The sequence below is a fragment of the Mchenga conophoros genome, linkage group LG10, assembly GCF_057382185.1.
Source record: "Mchenga conophoros isolate Kocher_MC1m ecotype Shallow Benthic linkage group LG10, M_conophoros_male_GT1.1, whole genome shotgun sequence".
In the NCBI taxonomy this organism is placed as follows: domain Eukaryota; kingdom Metazoa; phylum Chordata; class Actinopteri; order Cichliformes; family Cichlidae; genus Mchenga; species Mchenga conophoros.
Window position 1 is genome coordinate 20731113 of NC_140535.1, and position 22969 is coordinate 20754081.

General features: G+C 42.2%; 2 protein-coding genes across 2 annotated transcripts; both read left to right on the forward strand.

Moving 5' to 3' along the window:
- Positions 1-6199: 6199 nt before the first annotated feature.
- On the forward strand, positions 6200-7171 carry LOC146565824 (olfactory receptor 1500-like). The gene has a single exon (XM_085290169.1). It carries the CDS (start codon positions 6200-6202, stop codon positions 7169-7171), a length of 972 nt encoding a protein of 323 aa, XP_085146295.1.
- Positions 7172-19300: 12129 nt separating this feature from the next.
- On the forward strand, positions 19301-20272 carry LOC146565825 (olfactory receptor 1500-like). The gene has a single exon (XM_085290170.1). The coding sequence runs from the start codon at positions 19301-19303 to the stop codon at positions 20270-20272; it is 972 nt and encodes a 323-aa protein (XP_085146296.1).
- The last annotated feature ends 2697 nt before the right edge of the window (positions 20273-22969 follow it).

Sequence of the window (22969 nt, forward strand, 5' to 3'; positions counted from 1 at the left end):
GGTTAGGGTCAGAGCCACTGTAATTAGAGTACAGATGTTCAGGTATGGTTCAGGAGGAATATGGGCAAGCAGTTCGTTCTGAATTTTCCTTCGCACTGCGTACTTGCCGCGGGTGGTCTGTAGTGGCGTGGAGGGGTGAGTGATCTGAAATTCCTGGCGTTGAGGCAGGGAGGCAGGCAGGTGAGTCGGGTGAACAGCTCGTGGGACTGTCAGGTGGTCCAGCGTCCGGATTGGAGCTCTTCGGCGGAGATTTGTGTCTGGCAACTTGGTGCGTGGCTGTGAGAGAAACACACAATGAGTCAAGGTAGTTTGCAAAGTGTGTGCGACATCACAGTGGTGGCCTGCACTAACTAGGGTTAGCTGAGAATCTGGCGAAGATAGGTTGAGTGCACTGGCCTTATGAGTCCCTGGCTTAATTACCCACAGGTGTGAGCAATCAGCAGAACACTGAGGCCCCTCCCAGGGGTGGAGATGCCGATTCGGAGGGAGACACCCTGGCACATACCCGGACCATGACAGTTCCTTTCTGTTCCATGTAAGGCCACCTGGGTTGGCTGGAAGACTATTTACTTAGCCTAGCAGGGCGAAGGACTCTGTCTCAGCTGAACTCTGGACACGCACACACATACATATACACTGATATGCACACACTCATCCCCCCTCCCTTTCCAAACGCCTTCGATGCTTGTTCTCTCCTGGGAACAGGGCGGGTCTAAGCCTGCGCTGGAATGATAGCGCTGGGCAGGATGGCTGCTGTGTTTGCTTCGGATTACTCCTCACCCCCCACCCTACCCTGTGGCTTGTCACGTGTTCCATAATGTTGTGCTGGGGACATTTATGTGCTTTTTTGTGCAGAGGAGTTTTTTTTGTTTCCTGTTCTCATGCTGTCCTCCCAGGAGCCCAGCATGAGTAGAGGTCTCTTTTTTTCCTCTTGTACTTTCCCATTGTTTCTGGTGTGCGACATGGTCTTATCGGCTGGAGTTAAAAAGCAGAGTGGCTTTGGGGACAAAGGTGGCTCTCCTCCTCTCAGTCCTGCAGGAAATGCAGGACTGAAATGCGGGGTGAAGAATGTGAGAGAGGTCGTTTATGATTTTGTCTGCCTGTCTTGTGCAAGAGTTCTGACAGGCAGGCCAATGATTTTAGAGCACACTGATGCTGCAGTCTGTTCCTGTTCTGAAGGCTGAGGCAGTGGAACCAGCAGGTGATGGAGAAGGTCATGATACTTTCCAGGAAGGCATAGTAAAAAGTCAACATGATGGGTGTGCTGACTTCAAAGGAGTTGAGTTTCCTAAGGAGGTATAGCCGTTGGTGGCACCTCCTGAGAATCTCCTCTGTGTTAGCAGAGAATTTAAGGAGGTTGTCAAAGATGGTTCCCAGGTATTTGTACTCCTCAACTACCTCCACTGACTTCCCGTGGTGGCGGTGACTGAAGCAAATTCAAGTTTGTAGAGTGGTGTGACAGCTTCAAACTCCTGAAGAGCAGGCCTGTGGCGTTGTGAGGGGCCTGACAGCAGTGACAGGAGAACTGTGTTGTCAGCATATTTCACCGGGTGACATTTGGGCTGTGTGGATCTGCAGTCAACGGTGTAGAGGACGTAGAGCAGAGGGGAGAGCACACAGCCCTGGGGGGAGCCAGTGGACGTTGTTGACGGGAAAAGAGAGTTGTTGACCCGAACTTTCTGAGTCCTGTTTGTCAAAAAGGCCAATATCCACAGGGTTAGCAGATCATCCAGATGAAATCGGGAGGAAAGTTTAGTGGCCAGGATATGAGGCTCCAGACTGTTGAACGCTGATGAGAAATCAGCAAACAGAAATCTGGCGGAGGAGTCAAGGAGTTCCAGATGTTTGTGGATGGAGTTCAAGATGAAGATTTTTGCATCATCAACACCTCTGTGTGCACAGTAAGCAAACTGGAGTGGGTCCATCAGGGGGTCAGTTGCTCTTATGATGCGCTGTTTTATGATCTTCTCCATGGCCTTCATCACCTGTGAGGTGAGGGCCACAGGATGAAGATCCATCAGAGACTTTGGGTTGTTTCTTTTGGGGATGGGGATGACTGTGGAGTGTTTCCACAGCTGGTGGACGATGTGACTGTCAATTGATTGTTGAAATAGAGTCTGGAATAGGGCTGCCACGATTAGTCGACTAGTCACGATTATGTCGACTATCAAAATCGTCGACGACTGATTTAATAGTCGCCGCGTCATTTGAAGCTTTGTAAGATCCCAAAAGACACACGAATAAGTAGTAGGATTTAAGTGTGTAATAACGGACTGAAACAGAAGATGGCAGCACTGCATGTACAAGGATACCAGCTGCCGATAAACCCCGAAGAAGAAGACAAAGCTGTGTCCCAGAATTCATAGCGCAGCCCTGCTCAGTTTCCAACAATAGCAGCAGCTAGTTTTAATATTACTCTTTCATCATTCTTTCTGGGTCACAAAATAAACGTTTAACATATTTTCAGGCGAGAATGTAGATGTGTAAACCTCAAATATCTGCTCAGTTTATCAAGACACCACATATTTCTAAAAGCCCCCCGACGTTTTCGGAGATGTCGGTTACCCACTAGCTTGATAGCTAGCCCGGGTTCAAGGCTCACTAGAGCCGGTGGGAGCATCCGACTCCCGGCAAATCGTTTTCCAACCCCCCGCCGTCTTTCGCTACTCAGGTTAAACATGATATATAAGTCGCTTAGATAACTTTAAAATGTTATTGTTTGGCTTTTCTCAGTACTTTATTTGTTTCTGAGTAAATCGGTTTGGCTGAGATTAAAGTTATAGTTTTTACACAGCTGAATAAACCTCAAGCAGACAACTGATTATCAGAAATGTGAGATGCTCGAGAATATACTCCGGTGTCCTGTTATATTTTAGATAGCAAGTTTATTAAACTTCACCGAAACAATCTGCAAATTTCTATTAAAATTTAATAAACTATCATCTTGTCTTTATTTTTAGTTAGAACATACCTTAAACACTTCAAGCTGTAAGATAATGATTGTTATATAAGAGCAGATGCATGCTGGTGCAATAAGCTGTACGCTGTACATCCAGTGGATGCATGATCTGATTAGTCGACTAATCGCAAAAATAATCGTTGACTAGTCGACTATCAAAATAATCATTTGTGGCAGCCCTAGTCTGGAACACACTTCCTAGTTGCCCTGCACAGTGCCTCAGAACTCGACTGCTGATGTTGTCAAGGTCCTCTTCCTGGTCCTCCTGAGGGCTCTCACCACGTCCTCAGTCTTGAAGGTGAATGTAGAGCTGCCAGGTTTGAGTGAGGATCTGGACCCCTCAAGCTGGGTGATATTGAATGGTATACACTGGGTGATATGTATGTATACACTTTTCTCAGACAGGCATGAACATTTTCACACTTTTCTCTCCTGTTTAAACACTCTCAAAGTTTAAACCTTCATAGAAAGATAAGTCCAGTATTATAAAATACTGCACGGTGGCACGGTGGTTAGCACTGTTGCCGCACAGCAAGAAGGTCCTGAGTTCAATTCCACCATCAGGCCAGGGTCTTTCTGTGTGGAGTTTGCATGTTCTCCACGTGTTTGCGTGGGTTCCCTCCGGGTACTCTGGCTTCCTCCCACCGTCCAAAGACATGCAGCTTGTGGGGATAGGTTAATTGGATAATCCAAATTGCCACTAGGTGTGAATGTGCAGGTGAATGTGAGTGCGAATGGTTGTCCCTGTGTGTTGGCCCAGGCTGGCGACCTGTCCAGGGTGTACCTGGCCTCTCGCCCTATGATAGCTGGGATAGGCTCCAGCGACCCTGAAAGGGATAAGTGGAAGCGAATGGATGGATGGATTATAAAATGAATCCAAAGGCACCCGCGGTTGCCTTTGATGGTGCAAAATGTTTCATCGACATTGGTGTTTGTTGGGGAGAAAACTTACAGACATACTGTACAGCACTTCAGAGTCACACTGCGAGTGATCGAACATTTATGTAAAGTTGACAAGCTGAATGCATTCTGTACTGTACAGGAGACATGGCATGAGATTGACAATGGTCTGCAGCCAATCAGGACGCAGAACGCAATGCACTGTAAAAAAAAAAAAGCATGCACAAAAAAAATCAACGAAACAGCGAGGCCGCGAAGGGTGAACTGCGTTATAGAGATTGAAAATGTGACGTCATTTCCGGGGTAAAACCGCAAAGGATTGTAGGTACGAGTGGCAAGCGGTACAAGCGCACGCAGGCTTTTACAAAAAAATTGTCACACAGCGATAAAAAGGAACACAAAGAATTCCAGTATGTTGTTTTGCAATGGTTATTTTTTATTTTTGCATTGTTGATTTGTTTTTCACCGAAGCAGCTAATAAAGCATAATGGAATACAACTTTGCATCTTTTTTTGTAAGATTCTATAATAGAATGAAACAATAATGCCAGTTATAAATAAAGACAATACATTGAATGAATTACAAAACACTAATTTTATTTCTATTAGATCTGAAAATGTTGTGTAATACTACAACCTGAAACGATAAATAGATTGCGTTGGCCTGTACAGGAGATAAAGGAAAAAATGTAACAACAGCTGTGAAATGGAATAGTCCAAATCACCAAAGTAACCTGGACCTGGGCTTGTTGCAGGGGTTTGAAGTTACTAAACATTTTGTGAGTGTATGCACTCGCACTTAGGACCATATAATAATAAATATGTGCGTGATGAAAGTTGGGCAGCATGCTAACGTCCTTACTCCACTCTGTATGCTCGTATGGGTCTGACCCTTTCACTCCTTTGATTGTTTTTCCTCATACTTTTTTTTTTTCCTTTTCGTCAAGTCTGTCTTTGTACGGACCTGCTGTGTTCACCGTTGTTTTGTGCATAACTGTTTTTGGGGCAAATAAAATGCAAGTAGGGATTAAAACCACAGAATTAATGATTACCAGTGCTGGAAATGCTAGTGCTTGATGCAGTGTTTTGATTTTGCTGCCACTCGTACCCACAATGCAATGCGCGAAAGTCACGTCTCTATAGCGAGGGACCACTGTAATGCCAGTATCCTGGGGTTTTCTCCAGCTGATGAGAGGGTTGCTTCCCTGCACCTTGAGGTCAGAATGGCTTCTCAATGACATTTGTGTCTGTACACCAAAAACAGTTCAGAGTACCCAGTCTTATTGGAGTTGCTGGGTGGGTTGCATGAGTGCTTGGGAGGAACATCATGGTCAATCTGAACCAGAGTTGTGTTCTGTTATTGGTCATCTGTGCTAACCACAGCTTGACCCATTACTAACCACTATGTTTGAGCATACGAGTAGTTCTAAATTCAAATGGCACTGACTGCATGTCTTTGAACTGTGGGAGGAAACCAGAGAGAACCCACGCAAACACGGGGAGAACATGCAAACTCCAGAAAGACCACAGCCTGATGGTGGAATTGAACTAAGGACCTTCTTGCTGTGCGGAAACAGTGCTAGCCACCATGCCGCCCCGTCAGGCCTTTCATAATCTTTAATAATCACATCCCTGGTCTGGAGGGGAAGGGAACGACTTACACTAGGGGTGAGGTCTAGAGATGGCACGATACCACTTTTGTATGTCCGAAAAATACATTTGGATATCTGCCGATTCCGATATGAATTCGATATTGTCTAATTCATAATCAATAAAATTGTTTGTTTAATGTCTTGCTACATTTTGTATAAGTTCGTAGTAAAATTTTAATAAACACTAAAGCTATTCTGTTATACTTGTGTGCAAAAATATAACTGCACCCAAGATATTTTGCAGTTCAACAATACTGATCTTTTTATATATAAACTACTTCTGAAACTTTGGAGGTTTTAGCTCTTTATACAGTAAAGTTACAAGAGGATAAAAATAATTATCAGGCAAAATGTCCTTTGTTTGTTAATATATTCCTGTCCCATACCACGTGAGAACAATAAACATATAATTTTCTGATGTAAGCCTCAAACTGAACGGTAATGTAGCGACAATCATTTTTCACAAATTTTTTTACAAAACTAAAATATTACTACTTCCATGTCTAATTGTCTGTAATGGAGGCGGAGTAAACTGGCCTGCTTACAGCTGACACAAGGGAAAAGAGCACTGCTATAAGTATCAGAGCACAAAGTTGCTCTGCTTATATTTGTAGCTAGCCTTCACAAACTAGAGGCAGCCTACACAAACGAGTACAGAGAATTATAGAAGATTAACAGAAGCTCTTTACATGGCGTTGATTAACTCAGCTGCTGTGAACAACATCACCTTTGTGCGACCTGCATATTTTATAATAAGTGGTTTTATTGGCATACCTAATATTAGATATTATTTTGTCTTTCTGTGTTTTATTTACATTCTTGCAGTGGTGGGAAACACATTAGTGATGATTGTAATAACATTGGATCACATGTTGAGAAGTCCTAAATATATTGCTGTTTTTAACCTTGCATTTACAGACCTGTTAAGTAGCTCTTCTTTGGTTCCAAAGGTTGTTGACATTTTTCTGTTTAACCATTATTATATTTCCTACAATGACTGCTTGACTTTCATGTTTTTCTGCTTTACTTTCATTTCAATGCAAGCTTTTAATCTGGTTGTATTGTCCTTTGACAGAGTCATGGCTATCATGTACCCGCTGCACTATCAAATGAGAGTGAGCCACAGGCTCATTTTATCTTTGATCACTTTTTTCTGGCTTTTTGCCACAATTCTTGTACTCATTGCAGCTGGCCTTCTCACAAGACTTTCTTTTTGTAAGTCTGTTGTTATTCAGAGCTACTATTGTGATCATGGTCCTATGTATCGTCTTGGCTGCAATGATGTTACCCCCAATCGTGCAATTGCTGGTTTGAGTCCAGTTATAATTCTTGGGTTTCCACTGGCATTTATCGTGGGAAGTTACTGCTGTATTGGCTATTCTTTGTCAAAAATTTCTACATTTAGGGAAAGAGTGAAAGCTTTCAAAACCTGCACAGGTCACCTTTCATTAGTGGCAATTTATTTCCTTCCATTTACATTTGTGTATATCTTTGGGAGTGTAATACATCCAAATGCTAGAATCATAAGCCTTTCTATGAGCACTGTATTGCCTCCCATGTTAAACCCGATTATCTATGTTCTTCAGACACAGGAGATCAAAGAGTCATTAAAGAAGTTGCTGAAAACTCGAGTTACATCCAAAATTGCCACAAAATATTAAAAAAGGATTTAGACTTGAATGTCTGCAGTGCCCTCTGCCATCTGATGTAAAAGATTTAGTCTTTCTGTGATCAAAGAGATTCTGCTCCTCTGTATTTTTCAGGACTAAGATGTAGACATTATTTTAACTTTAGTCAGTTTTAGTAGCAGCAATCTTCTTTTTTCTTTGAATTTGTTGTTTCAGTACCTGCGTGTGTCACTGTTATGGTACTATTATACAATCTAAATGACCATAGAATTGAAATTACAAGTTAATATAATTGAAAAAAAATATTCAACAATAAAAATATAAGTGAAGTAATACCAGAGTAATTTCTCTTGCATGACCATAGTAAAATGAAATTGTAATAGCTGCTTTCCATTATAATCATTTATTTTTTTAGAGTCGTACAATACCACGTGTCACATACTAAAAAAATGTGAAAAATACGAAAAATATATCGATTCTCACATTAAAATATCAATGTTTTAGTAATTTAGATTAAATTTGTAGTTTATCATTAACACAGTGGAAAGAAACTATAACATTTGGATTGTCTACATTAAAAGGAAATACTTCCTCTTCCACCTTTCAGTCATGTGCGAAATACGGCTGTATAAATGTCTCGCAGCCCCTTGACTCACAGCAATGGCTGAGCGTAATTGGAGTCATGTTTGGACGTATTTTACCTCCACAAACAGCTGAGACGTGGTTTGCGATTCATGTGGCAAAAAAGTGCTCCAAGAGTGAGGTGTTGTGGCCATACTAGGGAGACATTCAAAAGGGCTGTTGGGCCGGGGGGGGGGGAAGGGTAAATACATTTTACGGGGTTTATCTATCGGATAAAATACGTTAAATGTCACCGTTATTATTGGCCGGCCGGTAAACAGCGGTGGTGTCCAAATTAAGAGGCTGCTTCCACCTGAGGACCCGGCCTTCGCGGTCTAAAGAAAGCCGGGTAGTACGGCACGAGCTCACTCGGTGGAGTGAAACTCTGCTGTCTGCTCCTTGCTATCTAAAATATAACCGGGCCCTGACTTAAACTCTCGACCATCTCAAACTTCTGTTTAATCATTTTCTGTTTGACGTTTATTCAGCTGTGTGAAAGCCCCGGAGGAACCCACCCGAGGGATTAATAAAGTTAAATTTAATTGAATCTAATCTAATAACTTTAATCTCAGCCAAACCGATTTACTCATGAACAAATAAAACACTGAAAAAGCCAAACAATAACATTTTTAAGTTATCAAAGTGACTTATATATCATGTTTAACCCGAGTAGCGAAAGATCGCGGGGGTTTGAAGATGATGTGTCGGTCGCCTCAGATATTTGAAGTTTACACAGCTACATTCTCACCTGAAAATATGTTAAAAAAAATTTGCGACTGTTGAGACAACGCCGGTGTCTGCAATTCTTTTGGTCCTGGTAGAGATCACGCTGAGATGTTTCCATGTTTTACACAATCCTTTTATTACCCATTATTCTTACAGATCCATCTGGAGATCAGCACACTGCATCCTATGCAGTCCTATGCTAAAGGCTGATCTAAAGAACTCCACACAACAGTTACAGTTATAACCTCTGGTCTCCTCCCCCCTACAGTAAACACCCCCACAATGCAAATACACTAGTACAGTGGCCAAGGGTGCTGACACCCTGACCCCCATCTCCTTTTAAGGTAGTGTCCGTTTGCCCTTTGTCTGCCCCTCACCCTCAGTAACTCTTGCTTCCTGGCCTGGGGGTGGGGATTGATTGTCCTCCTGCCCTGCACCCCAGTTCTTTGTTCCCATTCCAGGCCTTCTTACACCCATTAACGGCCATATTGTAATATTACAATCCCAAACTACACTCAACAAAAATATAAACGCAACACCTTTGTTACTGCTCCCATTCCCCATGGGATGGACGTAGAGACCTAAAATTCATTCCAGATACACAATATAACCATCCCTCCCAAACAGTGGTCACAAATCAGTCCAAATGTGTGGTAGTGGGCACATCTGCTATATTGAGATAATCCATCCCACCTCACAGGTGTGCCACATCAGGATGCTGATCTGACATCATGAGTAGTGCACAGGTGTACCTCAGACTGCCCACAACAAAAGGCCACCCTGGAATGTGCAGTTTTTTGCGCTATTGGGGGTCTGGGGACCCAGAACCGGTCAGTATCTGGTGTGACCACCATTTGCCTCATGCAGTGCAACACATCGTCGCATGGAGTCTATCAGATTGTCAATTGTGGCCTGTGGAATGTTGGTCCACTCCACTTCAATGGCTGTGCGAGGTTGTTGGATATTCGTGGGAACTGGTACACGCTGTCGTATACGCCGGTCAAGCACATCCCGAACATGCTCAATGGGTGACATGTCCGGTGAGTATGCTGGCCATGCAAGAACTGGGACATTCTCAGCTGCCATCTGCCCTGAACAATGTGAACCATGATTCATCCGTGAAGCGCACACCTCTCCAACGTGCCAGACGCCATCGAATGTGAGCATTTGCCCACACAAGTCTGTTACGGCGACGAGCTGGAGTCAGGTCAAGACCCGGATGAGGACGACGGGCATGCAGTTGAGCGTCCCTGAGACGGTTTCTGACAGTTTGTGCAGAAATTGTTTGGTTGTGCAAACCAATTGTTCCAGCAGCTGTCTGGGTGGCTGGTCTCAGACGATCTTGGAGGTGAACCTGCTGGATGTGGAGGTCCTGGGCTGGTGTTGTTACACGAGGTCTGCGGTTGTGAGGCCGGTTGGATGTGCTGCCATATTCTCTGAAACGCCTGTGGAGACGGCTTATGGTTGAGAAATGAACATTCAATGCACGGGCGACAGATCTGGTTGACATTCCTGCTGTCAGCATGCCAATTGCACGCTCCCTCATTGCTTGTGGCATCTGTGGCATTTTGCTGTGAGACAAAACTGCACATTCCAGGGTGGCCTTTTGTTGTGGGCAGTCTGAGGTACACCTGTGCACTACTCATGATGTCAGATCAGCATCCTGATGTGGCACACCTGTGAGGTGGGATGGATTATCTCAATATAGCAGATGTGCCCACTACCACACATTTGGACTGATTTGTGACCACTGTTTGGGAGGGATGGTTATATTGTGTATCTGGAATGAATTTTAGGTCTCTACGTCCATCCCATGGGGAATGGGAGCAGTAACAAAGGTGTTGCGTTTATATTTTTGTTGAGTGTATGTCTGTGAAGGTTCTCAGTCATCCAGGTCATCGTAGTCAAAGGAGCTTGCAAAGAAAAGCGTCTGGACTTCTTTAAGTTGCTTGAAGACGTTTCACCTCTCATCCGAGAAGCTTCTTCAGTTCTAAGGTCAAATGGTGGGGAGTCCCAGATTTAAACCTAGAGGGACAAAAGGACCCCCTGATGATCCTCTAATCGCCTGAGCCAAGGTGTGAAACTGGGTGTGGGTCCCAATCAGCCAGAGTTTCGGGTGAGCTCATTGTGAAACCTGGCCCCACCTTATCATGCAAATTCCTGAGGTCAGATGGCCCAGGATGTGAGTGGGCGTTAAGGCATCTGGGGAGGGAACTCAAAACTGGATTATAGATGGCAGACAGTTGGTGTCATAAACCACCGCCTCTGTTCAAAGATGGTCGCTCACAGTGGACATAGATGGCTTCTTTCACTCCTTTTTCAAACCATCTGTCCTCTCTGTCCCAAACGGGAACATTGGCATCCTCGAAAGAGTGTCCTTTATCCTTCAGATGCAGATGGACTGCTGAGTCTTGTCCTGTGGAGGTGGCTCTTCTATGTTGTGCCATGCGATTGTGAAGTGGCTGTTTGGTCTCTCCAATGTAGAGGTCTGGGCATTCCTCGCTGCACTGTACAGCATACACCACATTGTTAAGTCTGTGTTTTGGCGTTTTGTCTTTCAGGTGAACCAGTTTTTGTCTGAGCGTGTTGCTGGGTCTGAAATGCACCGGGATGTCATGCTTGGAGAAAACTCTCCTGAGTTTTTCTGATACACCGGCTACATAGGGGATGACAATGTTGTTGCGTCTGTCCTTCTTATCCTCCCTCGCTGGTGTCTGATCTTCGACCAAACTATATTCTCTTTAACTCTGATGTATATTACGGAATCTATTTTCAACACGACTCAGAAAGAGAAATAAGAGTAATATTAAAACTAAATAGCTGGAATTATTAAATAGCTGGAGATGTTAGCCCAGTGCATCTTGTATGCACACTTTCTCACAGTGACCTTTGCATTGTAAACAATAGAAGGTCATATTAACACACAGCTTGTAAATAGACACAGAAAAAACTGGCAACCAAAAGATCTGCATGGCCTACAAGACATGCAAAACGAAGATGTTGCTTTCATCCTCCTGTTCCTGTAAAAAAAAGAAACATCCACGCTTTTTGCTCTGTGGGTGGAGGTGCAATCTTGCATATTGGTGTCAAGTCAGTCAAGTTTTTGTCAGTCCAGTCAGTCCCCATGTTTATTGCTGATAGCCGAACCTCTCGTGTCGCATTAAGTTTCTACTGCCAGCAATATGATGACATTTCAAAAAGAACAAAAATAGAATTTTAGAATGGATTACCTCGCTGAATCCTTTTAGGCAGGGACTCCCTATCTGGTTGCGTCCCAAATAAGTGACTTTCTCCAGAGCCCATTGTAATGTGGAGAAGCTCAGTTTGCGATCATTTTCCAGCAAAAATTTTACATAACGCTTTCAGATCCAATCATGCATGCCTGCTTGAAGGAGAGAAAATGGTCAAACAAAACTTTTAGTGCACTGTTTAAAAATACCAGCATAACCAAATATATAAAATCGTAGTCTTAGGGCTTATCCCTAAGTTACTGCAGTAGGTAACTGAACAAACTGGCGATCAGTAGCAGGCAGCGCTGGCTTAAATAGTCCTCCTGTAATTGGCAGCGGTTTGGGCTCAAGTGCGGCCCAGGTGGCTCCGCCCAGGAGAGAAGCCAGGGAACAATACTGATGACAAAATGCAAAAAGCCCCTAAGCTGCTCCCACAGACCATGACATTCTCTCACAAATCATTAACGTATTGCATTCATTGCTTTTAAGAAAACTTGTGTGTGATATGCAAGCTCCATTGGCAGCATTTATGACAACATGTAACTGCATATGGAGGGAGGCTCATGTGGGATTAATGCTATTAATTTACAGAAGGTTTTGTGGTTATGACACCTGTCTCCCACAGGCTAAAACTTAAAAAAAGAAGAAAAAAAACACAGAAAAACATTCATACTCACACCAATGGGCAATTTGTAATCACCAATTAACCTAACCCCACTAAGTGCATGTGTATGTACTGTAGGTGGAAGCTATGCAAACTCAGGTAGAACGTCTCAGCCAGTCGAGCAAAATATAATGTTCAACATAGAGATGGCACGATACCACTTTTTTATGTCCGATACCGATATCATAAATTTGGATGTTGGCCGATACCAATATGAATCCGATGTAGTGTGTTTTTCAATCAATAAAACTGTTTTTTTAATATCTTGCTGCATTTTGTATAAGTTCATACTCAAGTTGAAATAAACAACAACACTAAAGCTATTCTGTTATACCGGTATGTAAAAAATACACTGCACCCAAAATATTTCATAGTTCAGCAAAACTGATCAATCTAATGAACTTAAACCTACTCCATCCTCACTATTCTGGTATTTTAAAGAGTACTTAGCAGAAATATTAAGCAACCTAACTAATAGGGTTGCAAACTCCCAGCAAAAAAAAAACATAGGGAACCACCCCCCACCCCATGATGCTTAATTGACGTAATCAACTTTAATTTGATGCAGTGTGGAAAGAAAATGCACAGAAATAAATTATTTTCCAAGAATAATTAAATAGATTCAACATCTTTCTTCAACAGAATTGCAGACTGCACAGATGGTACCTTCCCAAAGGAAAAAGTAGTATAGCTAACTAGGGTATATTAGACTTAACAGTTACTATATACAGTAATGGACTTCTATATATTTTACATAAGATTAAAACTTTGGGTGTAAAATTCAGATAATTATTTATTAAAAGCGAGACATTTTAAATGAGAATAAGAAAGAAAAGTATGTCTTTGTGCCCCCTTCTCCCTGTTCATGTCCTATCGGCCCCCCTGGCTAAACTTTGCTAGATCCGCCCCTGCACAGTTACCAGCGTCAGCTACGTAGAAAAGGATCCTGGTCTAGAAAGTTATATAATATTAAATAAATTCTAACAACACCTTATCAAGCTTAAACGTGCTGCTGTTGTTCAGCCGCTGTTTTCCTCTTTCTGGTTGTTACGTCCCCTGGCTAGTCTAGGGGGTTGAAGGGACGAACATAAAGGTGGATAGAGAAGGAGGAGCCAAGATGGTAATTTTAGAAGGTTTATTTAATACTGGTGATGGGATTTGGGTTCAGACTGAGGTATAACGTCAGGGAGAGCCAAGGCCAACATAACAAACTGTTACGGCCGAGAGGTCCAGGCTGTGGGTGTGGACTCAAATGCAGACACAGAGGGAGGCAAAACGGGCAAAACGGGCGTGAACACAGTGCTTTATTTACAGTGCCTAGTGAACTTACAAAGCAGGAAACTATGAATGCCACATCTCGCTGATTCTGATGCGTCGGCGGGTCCACGGTTTGTGTTTACGTCTTTGTGCAGAATCGGTGTACCTGCTCTCATTTACTGTTTCAGTTGTTTGGTGGTGGTTGAAATGTAGTAATATTTATATTAAAAATCAATTCAGGGTTTTAATGAATCGATATCACGTTATCCAAGCCTGAATCGATTTTAATCGATAATCAAAACCTGCTCCTAGTACCTGTGTAATCATGCTTATGTACATCTGGATAATGACACAAACTAGTGTTTGGTGCTTCACTTTTTATTAAACTAAAAGACAGAAATCAGATTATAGGATCTGTAGTGTTGTTTATTTATATTATGGTGCTTATCATTTGTGATATTTATTACTGTGTGCATACTTTATAAGGAGAGATAAAAGAAAAGAAAAAATCTCTTCCTTGCTGGTTCGATCGAAGAAGAAATGCTCAAGTAACTACACTCAAAAAAGTCAACTAAGGCAGTTGTTTGATTAATTCAATAGACATTTGTCTATTTAACATGAACATATTGAGTTTAGGTTTTTAAATCATTATCAGTTGTTGGTTTAACATAAAATAACAAAAAGTTTAATGAACTAGATTTGCATTCTTCAGTTCAATTAAATGTAATTATTTTAAATCAACAACTCTAAAACCGATGCCTAGTGCGCATGCTCAAACTTCCCAGAAGTGAAGAGGCGGGAACGCGGAGAAAGTTATATGTGTTCAGTGAACTGCCATTTCCCTCTGCGGAATCTTCCACAATACAGCTGGGGCTGCCACAAACGATTATTTTGATAGTCGACTAGTCACCGATTATTTTTGCGATTAGTCGACTAATCACATCATCATCCACTGGACATACAGCATACAGCTTATTGCACCAGCAGCATCTGCTCTTATATAACTATCATTAGTTTACAGCTTTAAGTGTTTAAGGTATGTGCTAACTAAAAATGGTAAATGGCCTGTATTTATATAGCGCTTTACTAGTCCCTAAGGACCCCAAAGCGCTTTACATATCCAGTCATCCACCCATTCACCCACACTGGTGATGGCAAGCTACATTGTAGCCACAGCCACCCAGGGGCGAGGCTGCCAGACACTGGCGCCACCGGGCCCTCTGACCACCACCAGTAGGCAACGGGGGAAGTGTCTTGCCCAAGGACACAACGACCGAGACTGTCCAAGCCGGGGCTCGAACCGGCAACCTTCCAATTACAAGGCAAACTCCCAACTCTTGAGCCACAATCGCCCCAAAATAAAGACAAGATGATAGTTTATTAAAGTTTAATGAAATTTGCAGATTGTTTCGGTGAAGTTTAATAAACTCCTTGCTATCTAAAATATAACAGGACACCTGAGTATATTCTCGGCATCTCACACTTCTGATAATCAGCTGTCTGCTTGACGTTTATTCAGCTGTGTAAAAACTATAACTTAAACTCAGCCAAACTGATTTACTCAGGAACAAATAAAATACTAAAAAAAAGCCAAACAATAACATTTTAAGTTATCTAAGTGACTTATATATCATGTTTAACCTGAGTAGCGAAAGACGGCGGTGGGTTGGAAAACGATTTGCCGGGAGTCCGGTGTTCTCACGGGCTCTAGTGAGCCTTGAACCCCGGCTAGCTATCGAGCTGGTGAGACGTCTGTTACCCTCGTCAGAGCGCAAAACGTCGGAGCGCTTTTGAAAATATGCGGTGTCTTGATAAACTGAGCAGGTATTTGAGGTTTACACAGCTACATTCTCGCCTGAAAATATGTTAAACATTTATTTTGTGACCCAGAAAGAATAATATGAGTAATATAAAAACTAACTAGCGGCCACCATTGTTGACAACTGAGCTGGGCTGCGCTATGAATTCTGAGACGGAGCTACTTCTTCTTCTTTGGGGTTTAACGGCAGCTGGTATCCTTGTACATGCAGTGCTGCCATCTTCTGTTTCAGTCCGTTATTACACTCTTAAATCCTACTACTTATTCCTGCGTCTTTTGTGATCTTACAAAGCTTCAAACGATGCGTCGACTATTAAATTAGTCATCGACAATTTTAATAGTCGACGTAATCGTGACTAGTCGACTAATCGTGGCAGCCCTAAATACAGGCAAGTAATAAATAACTCAAAATATCTTAGTCAAACGAAGTTGTTCCGTCCGTTAATTGTTTAACAATGTTTTTAATTCCAAATGTGTAAGTTGTCATTAGACAGCGGGAGTGGAGCAAATACAGTGAAAATCTGGTATTAGACGGTGCCAATCGGTACCGTCTAATACCTGATTCCTAATCCGCTCCGGGTATATTTATAAAAAAAAAGAAAAAGAAAGAGAAGAAAAAAAAAAACAAAAAAACAAACTATGAATGCTATGAACTATGAATGCTATGAACTGTGGAAGCTATGAACTGAGAACTGTGAGGCCAAACTGTGAACATGAAACTCTGAGTGCTATGACTAGGTGCTAGATTTCACGGATGGATCCGGGAATGGAAAAAAGGGGCAGCGGCTTGGATGGAGGTACGCAGTCACTATAATGAGAGGAGACAAGTAGTCAGTGGCAGTCTAGTGAATCACAGCTGAAGGATTAGACTATGGTGGTTAGGGCTTACGCGTTGCAGGTTTAAAGTGTCATGCGAGGAGGGGGTGTCCGGGGGGTTCCGGGTGAGGAGTGTCCAGAGAGGATCCAGAATATGCTTGGAGTGAGGGGCTTGGCAGGGAGGCAGGCAGGTGTAGTCCGATGATGGAAAGGAAGCAACCAGATGACAGAACCAGCGTCCAGGCGGAGATGTGAGTAGTCTAGGTTGGGAAGCGCGACTGCCAGGTGGGTCCTATGACAAAGAAAACACGGTGAGGAGAAAAGCAGTAGTTAAGGGTTCTCACAAGGGCTTGGCGGCCTAGCACTAACATGAGTTAGCAGAAGATCTGGCAGAGGTCTGTTGTGAATGCTGGTCTTATATGCTGGTGACTTGATTGGAACCAGGTGTGGAAGCTGATTGGAGTCTCTGCCTGAAGGTGGAGCCCAGCGGAGGGGAAAAACCCCGTACTCACCCGGACCATGACACAAACAAAACATCCCTGATGTAGAAATAAAGGAAACTTACCTAACTCCAAAGAAACAAAATATACAACCTATAACCATAACCTACCTAACAACACATAAACAGGAGAAAACAGGGTGTCAAAACAAAAGGCAGCTCTCCCCTAAAAGCAGTCCAAACATGAAACAACAATGCTCATACAAGATACAAAGGCATGCAAGCCTGCACAAGTATGGCAACCAAAATGGCCAGAGAGCACAGAAGCACAGCTCCACAGGCCTTAAATAGTGCTCTGTTGATTACCAATTAGCCGGACTCTGCGCAGCATCCAATCAGGACAGAGAAGGTGGAGCCTGGACAAAACAAAGGGTTAGTAGGGAGAAGAGACATCCTCCTGGGGGATGTAACACTGGTGCAAAGTGGGCGATAAACAAACAAGAGAGACGGACTCGCCACAGAAAAGCAGATCAGCTGATAATTAATCAGTTTCATGATTGAAGCAGCAGCAGGAGAGGGAGGGCGAGAGAAGAGGCAGTTGCTCCATATATCGGTTGCTAAGCTTAACATGGGAATGATTTAAAAAAATTCAGAGATGAACTTACACACTTGCTTTACTGCTCTCTGGGATAACTTCCTCGGAGATGAAATGCTGGTTTAGTAGCGAGGCTACAAATACACAAAGCTGCTCTATCACGTGACACACTGCACAGGTGCTACGCTTATGAGCTGAGTTACGCCATGTCGCAAGTTTTGTGAGGTGCTTTTTTTGATATTTAATGGATCGGATTACATTTTTTATTTCTCTCCAATATCCGATCCAGTAATTTACGTCAGTATCAGACCGATACCGATACGTAATATCGGATTGGTCCATCTCTAGTTCAACAGAATGAAAGGCAGAGGTCATGTCCATTGTCAGGAAAACACAATATTCGCCTATATTACATTACGTCAAAATCTTGTTGGACACTCTAAGACTAGCTGGGTCTGTAAAATGAGTAATATGAATTCATATTAATCAATGTATGTTCTCATCTGCACCGCTCATGTGTTGCTAATTGGATGTATTCTGATTTCCTGCATCTCAATTCAAGTAAAACTGAGGTTCTAGTGCTCGGCCCAAACATTCAAAGTTAGCCAGTACATCAGTGCCCTCGCTAATACCATCAAATCATCTGGTTAAAAACCTTGGTATCCTTTTTGATACCAAGATGAACACTTGAATTTTGAAAGTCATATTTCAAAGGTTACCCAGTCTTGTTTCCTTCATCTGAGAAATATTGTGAACAACAACCCTTTACTGTGAGTTTGTCATCTTGAACTTACTTTTAGTACACACTTTAATTTTCTCCTGTGTTGATTATTACAATTCACTTTTCACGTACATCTCTCAGTTCTTTCATAGCTCATCTTCAATTAGTTCAGAACGCAGCAGCAAGGCTGCTAACGAAAACTAGCCAGCAGTCACATATTAAACCTATCCTTGCTTCCCTTCACTGGCTTCCAGTGAAATTCAGAATCCACTTTAAATTATGTTATTAACATATAAACTTTACATGGACAGGCCCCTGCACACCTTATCAATGCAGCCGACCTTTTGGATCTAACCAGGGCCTTCTAGCCATGTATGCGTGTATGTAGGGATGAATATCCCTCAGTATGGCTGATTATATGCCTGTTTATGGGTCTCTATGTTTTAACATGTAGATTTAACTTCTATCTGTTCTATGTGTTGCTTTTATTTGAGCTGTAAAGCACTGTAACTTGATGTTTCGAAAGGGTGATATAATTAAGTTATTATTATTAACAATAATAATATTATAAGTCCGTTTGCGTGGGTTCTCTCCGGGTACTCCTGCTTCCTCCCACCGTCCAAAGACATGCAGCTTGTGGGGATAGGTTAATTGGATAATCCAAATTGCCACTAGGTGTGAATGAATGTGAGTGTGAATGGTTGTCTGTCCCTGTGTGTTAGCCCTGCGACAGACTGGCGAACTGTCCAGGGTGTACCCTGCCTCTCGCCCTATGACAGCTGGGATAGGCTCCAGCGCCCCCCGCGACCCTGAAAAGGATAAGCGGAAGCGAATGGATGGATGGATGGATGAATATTATAAGTCTTAGCAATGAATGGGAATTATGAGATTGACCTTTAGCTGCCAAGAAGACAAGGCACAAGCCTATTTCTTTATTATTCTTTTAAGTGGGTGGATAACACTTGTGAACCCAGGTAGTCCAATACAACCACTGTGACCTGCTGTACAGCTGCAACCTAAAATAAAGCACCTGGAGCTTGGACGCTATTATCTGACTCCTGTATTTTGAATGGTGTTTGGCTGGCTGCTGAATTGTGTACCCTATGCACACATGCACACACATGAGGAGAGCAGTACACAAGAGAACAGAGTACTGCTATAAGTATCAGAGCACAAAGTTGCTCCGCTTATATTTGTAGCTAGCCTTCACAAACTAGAGGCAGCCTACACAAACGAGTACAGAGAATTATAGAAGATTAACAGAAGCTCTTTCCATGGCATTGATTAACTCAGCTGCTGAGAACAACATCACCTTTGTGCGACCTGCATATTTTATAATAAGTGGTTTTATTGGCATACCTAATATTAGATATTATTTTGTCTTTCTGTGTTTTATTTACATTCTTGCAGTGGTGGGAAACACATTAGTGATGATTGTAATAACATTGGATCACATGTTGAGAAGTCCTAAATATATTGCTGTTTTTAACCTTGCATTTACAGACCTGTTAAGTAGCTCTGCTTTGGTTCCAAAGGTTGTTGACATTTTTCTGTTTAACCATTATTATATTTCCTACAATGACTGCTTGACTTTCATGTTTTTCTGCTTTACTTTCATTTTTATGCAAGGTTTTAATCTGGTTGTATTGTCCTTTGACAGAGTCATGGCTATCATGTACCCGCTGCACTATCAAATGAGAGTGAGCCACAAGCTCATTTTATCTTTGATCGCTTTTTTCTGGCTTCTTGCCATAACTCTTATACTCATTGCAGCTGGCCTTCTCACAAGACTTTCTTTTTGTAAGTCTGTTGTTATTCAGAGCTACTATTGTGATCACGGTCCTATGTATCGTCTTGGCTGCAATGATAATACCCCCAATCGTGCATTTGCTGATTTGGCACTAGTTATAATTCTTGGGTTTCCACTGGCATTTATCGTGGGAAGTTACTGCTGTATTGGCTATTCTTTGTCAAAAATTTCTACATTTAGGGAAAGAGTGAAAGCTTTCAAAACCTACACAGGTCACCTTTCATTAGTGGCAATTTATTTCCTTCCATTTACATTTGTGTATATCTTTGGGAGTGTAATACATCCAAATGCTAGAATCATAAGCCTTTCTATGAGCACTGTATTGCCTCCCATGTTAAACCCAATTATCTATGTTCTTCAGACACAGGAGATCAAAGAGTCATTAAAGAAGTTGCTGAAAACTCGAGTTACATCCAAAATTGCCACAAAATATTAAAAAAGGATTTAGACTTGAATGTCTGCAGTGCCCTCTGCCATCTGATGTAAAAGATTTCGTTTTTCTGTGATCAAAGAGATTCTGCTCCTCTGTATTTTTCAGGAGTAAGATGTAGACATTATTTTAACTTTAGTCAGTTTTAGTAGCAGCAATCTTCTTTTTTCTTTGAATTTGTTGTTTCAGTACCTGCGTGTGTCACTGTTATGGTACTATTATAGAATCTAAATGACCATAGAATTGAAATTACAAGTTAATATAATTGAAAAAAAATATTCAACAATAAAAATATAAGTGAAGTAATACCAGAGTAATTTCTCTTGCATGACCATAGTAAAATGAAATTGTAATAGCTGCTTTCCATTATAATCACTTACTTTTTTTAGAGTCGTACAATACCACGTGTCACATACTAAAAAAATTTGAAAAATACGAAAAATATATCGATTCTCACATTAAAATATCAATGTTTTAGTAATTTAGATTAAATTTGTAGTTTATCATTAACACAGTGGAAAGAAACTATAACATTCGGATTGTCTACATTAAAAGGAAATACTTCCTCTTCCGTCTTTCATAGTCATGTGCGAAATACGGCTGTATAAATGTCTCGCAGCCCCTTGACTCACAGCAATGGCTGAGCGTAATTGGAGTCATGTGTGGACGTATTTTACCTCCACAAACAGCTGAGACGTGGTTTGCGATACATGTGGCAAAAAAGTGCTCCAAGAGTGAGGTGTTGTGACCATACTTGCCAACCTTGAGACCTCAGAATTAGGGAGACATTCAAAAGGGCTGTTGGGGGGTGGGGGGTGGGGTGATAAATACATTTTACAGGGTTTATTTATCGGGTAAAATACGTTAAATGTCACCGTTATTATTGGCCGGCTCAGAAACAGCGGTGGTGTCCAAATTCAGAGGCTGCTTCCACCTGAGGACCCGGCCTTCGCGGTCTAAAGAAAGCCGGGTAGTACGTCACGAGCTCCCTCAGTGAAGTGAAACTGCCGTCTGCTCCTTGCTATCTAAAATATAACCGGGCGCTGACTTAAACTCTTCTGTTTAATCATTTTCTGTTAGACATTTATTCAGCTGTGTGAAAACCCCGGAGGAACCCTCCCGAGGGATTAATAAAGTTAAATTTAATTTAATCTAATCTAATAACTTTAATCTCAGCCAAACCGATTTACTCATGAACAAATAAAACACTGAAAAAGCCAAACAATAACATTTTTAAGTTATCAAAGTGACTTATATATCATGTTTAACCCGAGTAGCGAAAGATCGCGGGGGTTTGAAGATGATGTGTCGGTCGCCTCAGATATTTGAAGTTTACACAGCTACATTCTCACCTGAAAATATGTTAAAAAAAAATTGCGACTGTTGAGACAACGCCGGTGTCTGCAATTCTTTTGGTCCTGGTAGAGATCCCGCTGAGATGTTTCCATGTTTTACACAATCCTTTTATTACCCATTATTCTTACAGATCCATCTGGAGATCAGCACACTGCATCCTATGCAGTCCTATGCTAAAGGCTGATCTAAAGAACTCCACACAACAGTTACAGTTATAACCTCTGGTCTCCTCCCCCCTACAGTAAACACCCCCACAATGCAAATACACTAGTACAGTGGCCAAGGGTGCTGACACCCTGACCCCCATCTCCTTTTAAGGTCTTTGTCTGCCCCTCACCCTCAGTAACTCTTGCATCCTTGCCTGGGGATGGGGGTTGATTGTCCTCCTGCCCTGCACCCCAGTTCTTTGTTCCCATTCCAGGCCTTCTTACACCCATTAACGGCCATATTGTAATATTACAATCCCAAACTACACTCAACAAAAATATAAACGCAACACCTTTGTTACTGCTCCCATTCCCCATGGGATGGACGTAGAGACCTAAAATTCATTCCAGATACACAATATAACCATCCCTCCCAAACAGTGGTCACAAATCAGTCCAAATGTGTGGTAGTGGGCACATCTGCTATATTGAGATAATCCATCCCACCTCACAGGTGTGCCACATCAGGATGCTGATCTGACATCATGAGTAGTGCACAGGTGTACCTCAGACTGCCCACAACAAAAGGCCACCCTGGAATGTGCAGTTTTTTGCGCTATTGGGGGTCTGGGGACCCAGAACCGGTCAGTATCTGGTGTGACCACCATTTGCCTCATGCAGAATAAAGAGAAACTATATTCTCTTTATTCTGATGTATATTATGGAATCTATCCTCAACATGGCTTAGAAAGAGAAATAAGAGCAATATTAAAACTAAGTAGCTGGAATTGGCTGGGCCGCGCTATGAATTCTGCAATATGGTTTTTCAATTTTGTTGTCCGGGAGGAAAATCGGGAGAAATTTGGGAGAACGGTGGCTCCGGGAGATTTTCGGGAGGGGCACTGAAATTTGGGATTCTCCTGGAAAAATCGGGAGGGTTGGCATGTATGGTTGTGGCAACACCACTAACCTTGTCAAACACCTCAGAGTAAATCATATCACAGAATATGACGAGCGTATGTTGAGGCGAACTGAAAAGGAGGAGAGGGACAGGTGCTGCTAGCGCGAGATAGACGTCTCTCACGGAGTCCTTTAGTGCTGCATGCAGGCACAACTTAAGTTTTTTTATTTTTATATGATGAATCCTGCATTATTAAGTGATAAGAACAAGTAATCTGATGTCCTGTAATCATTATGATGC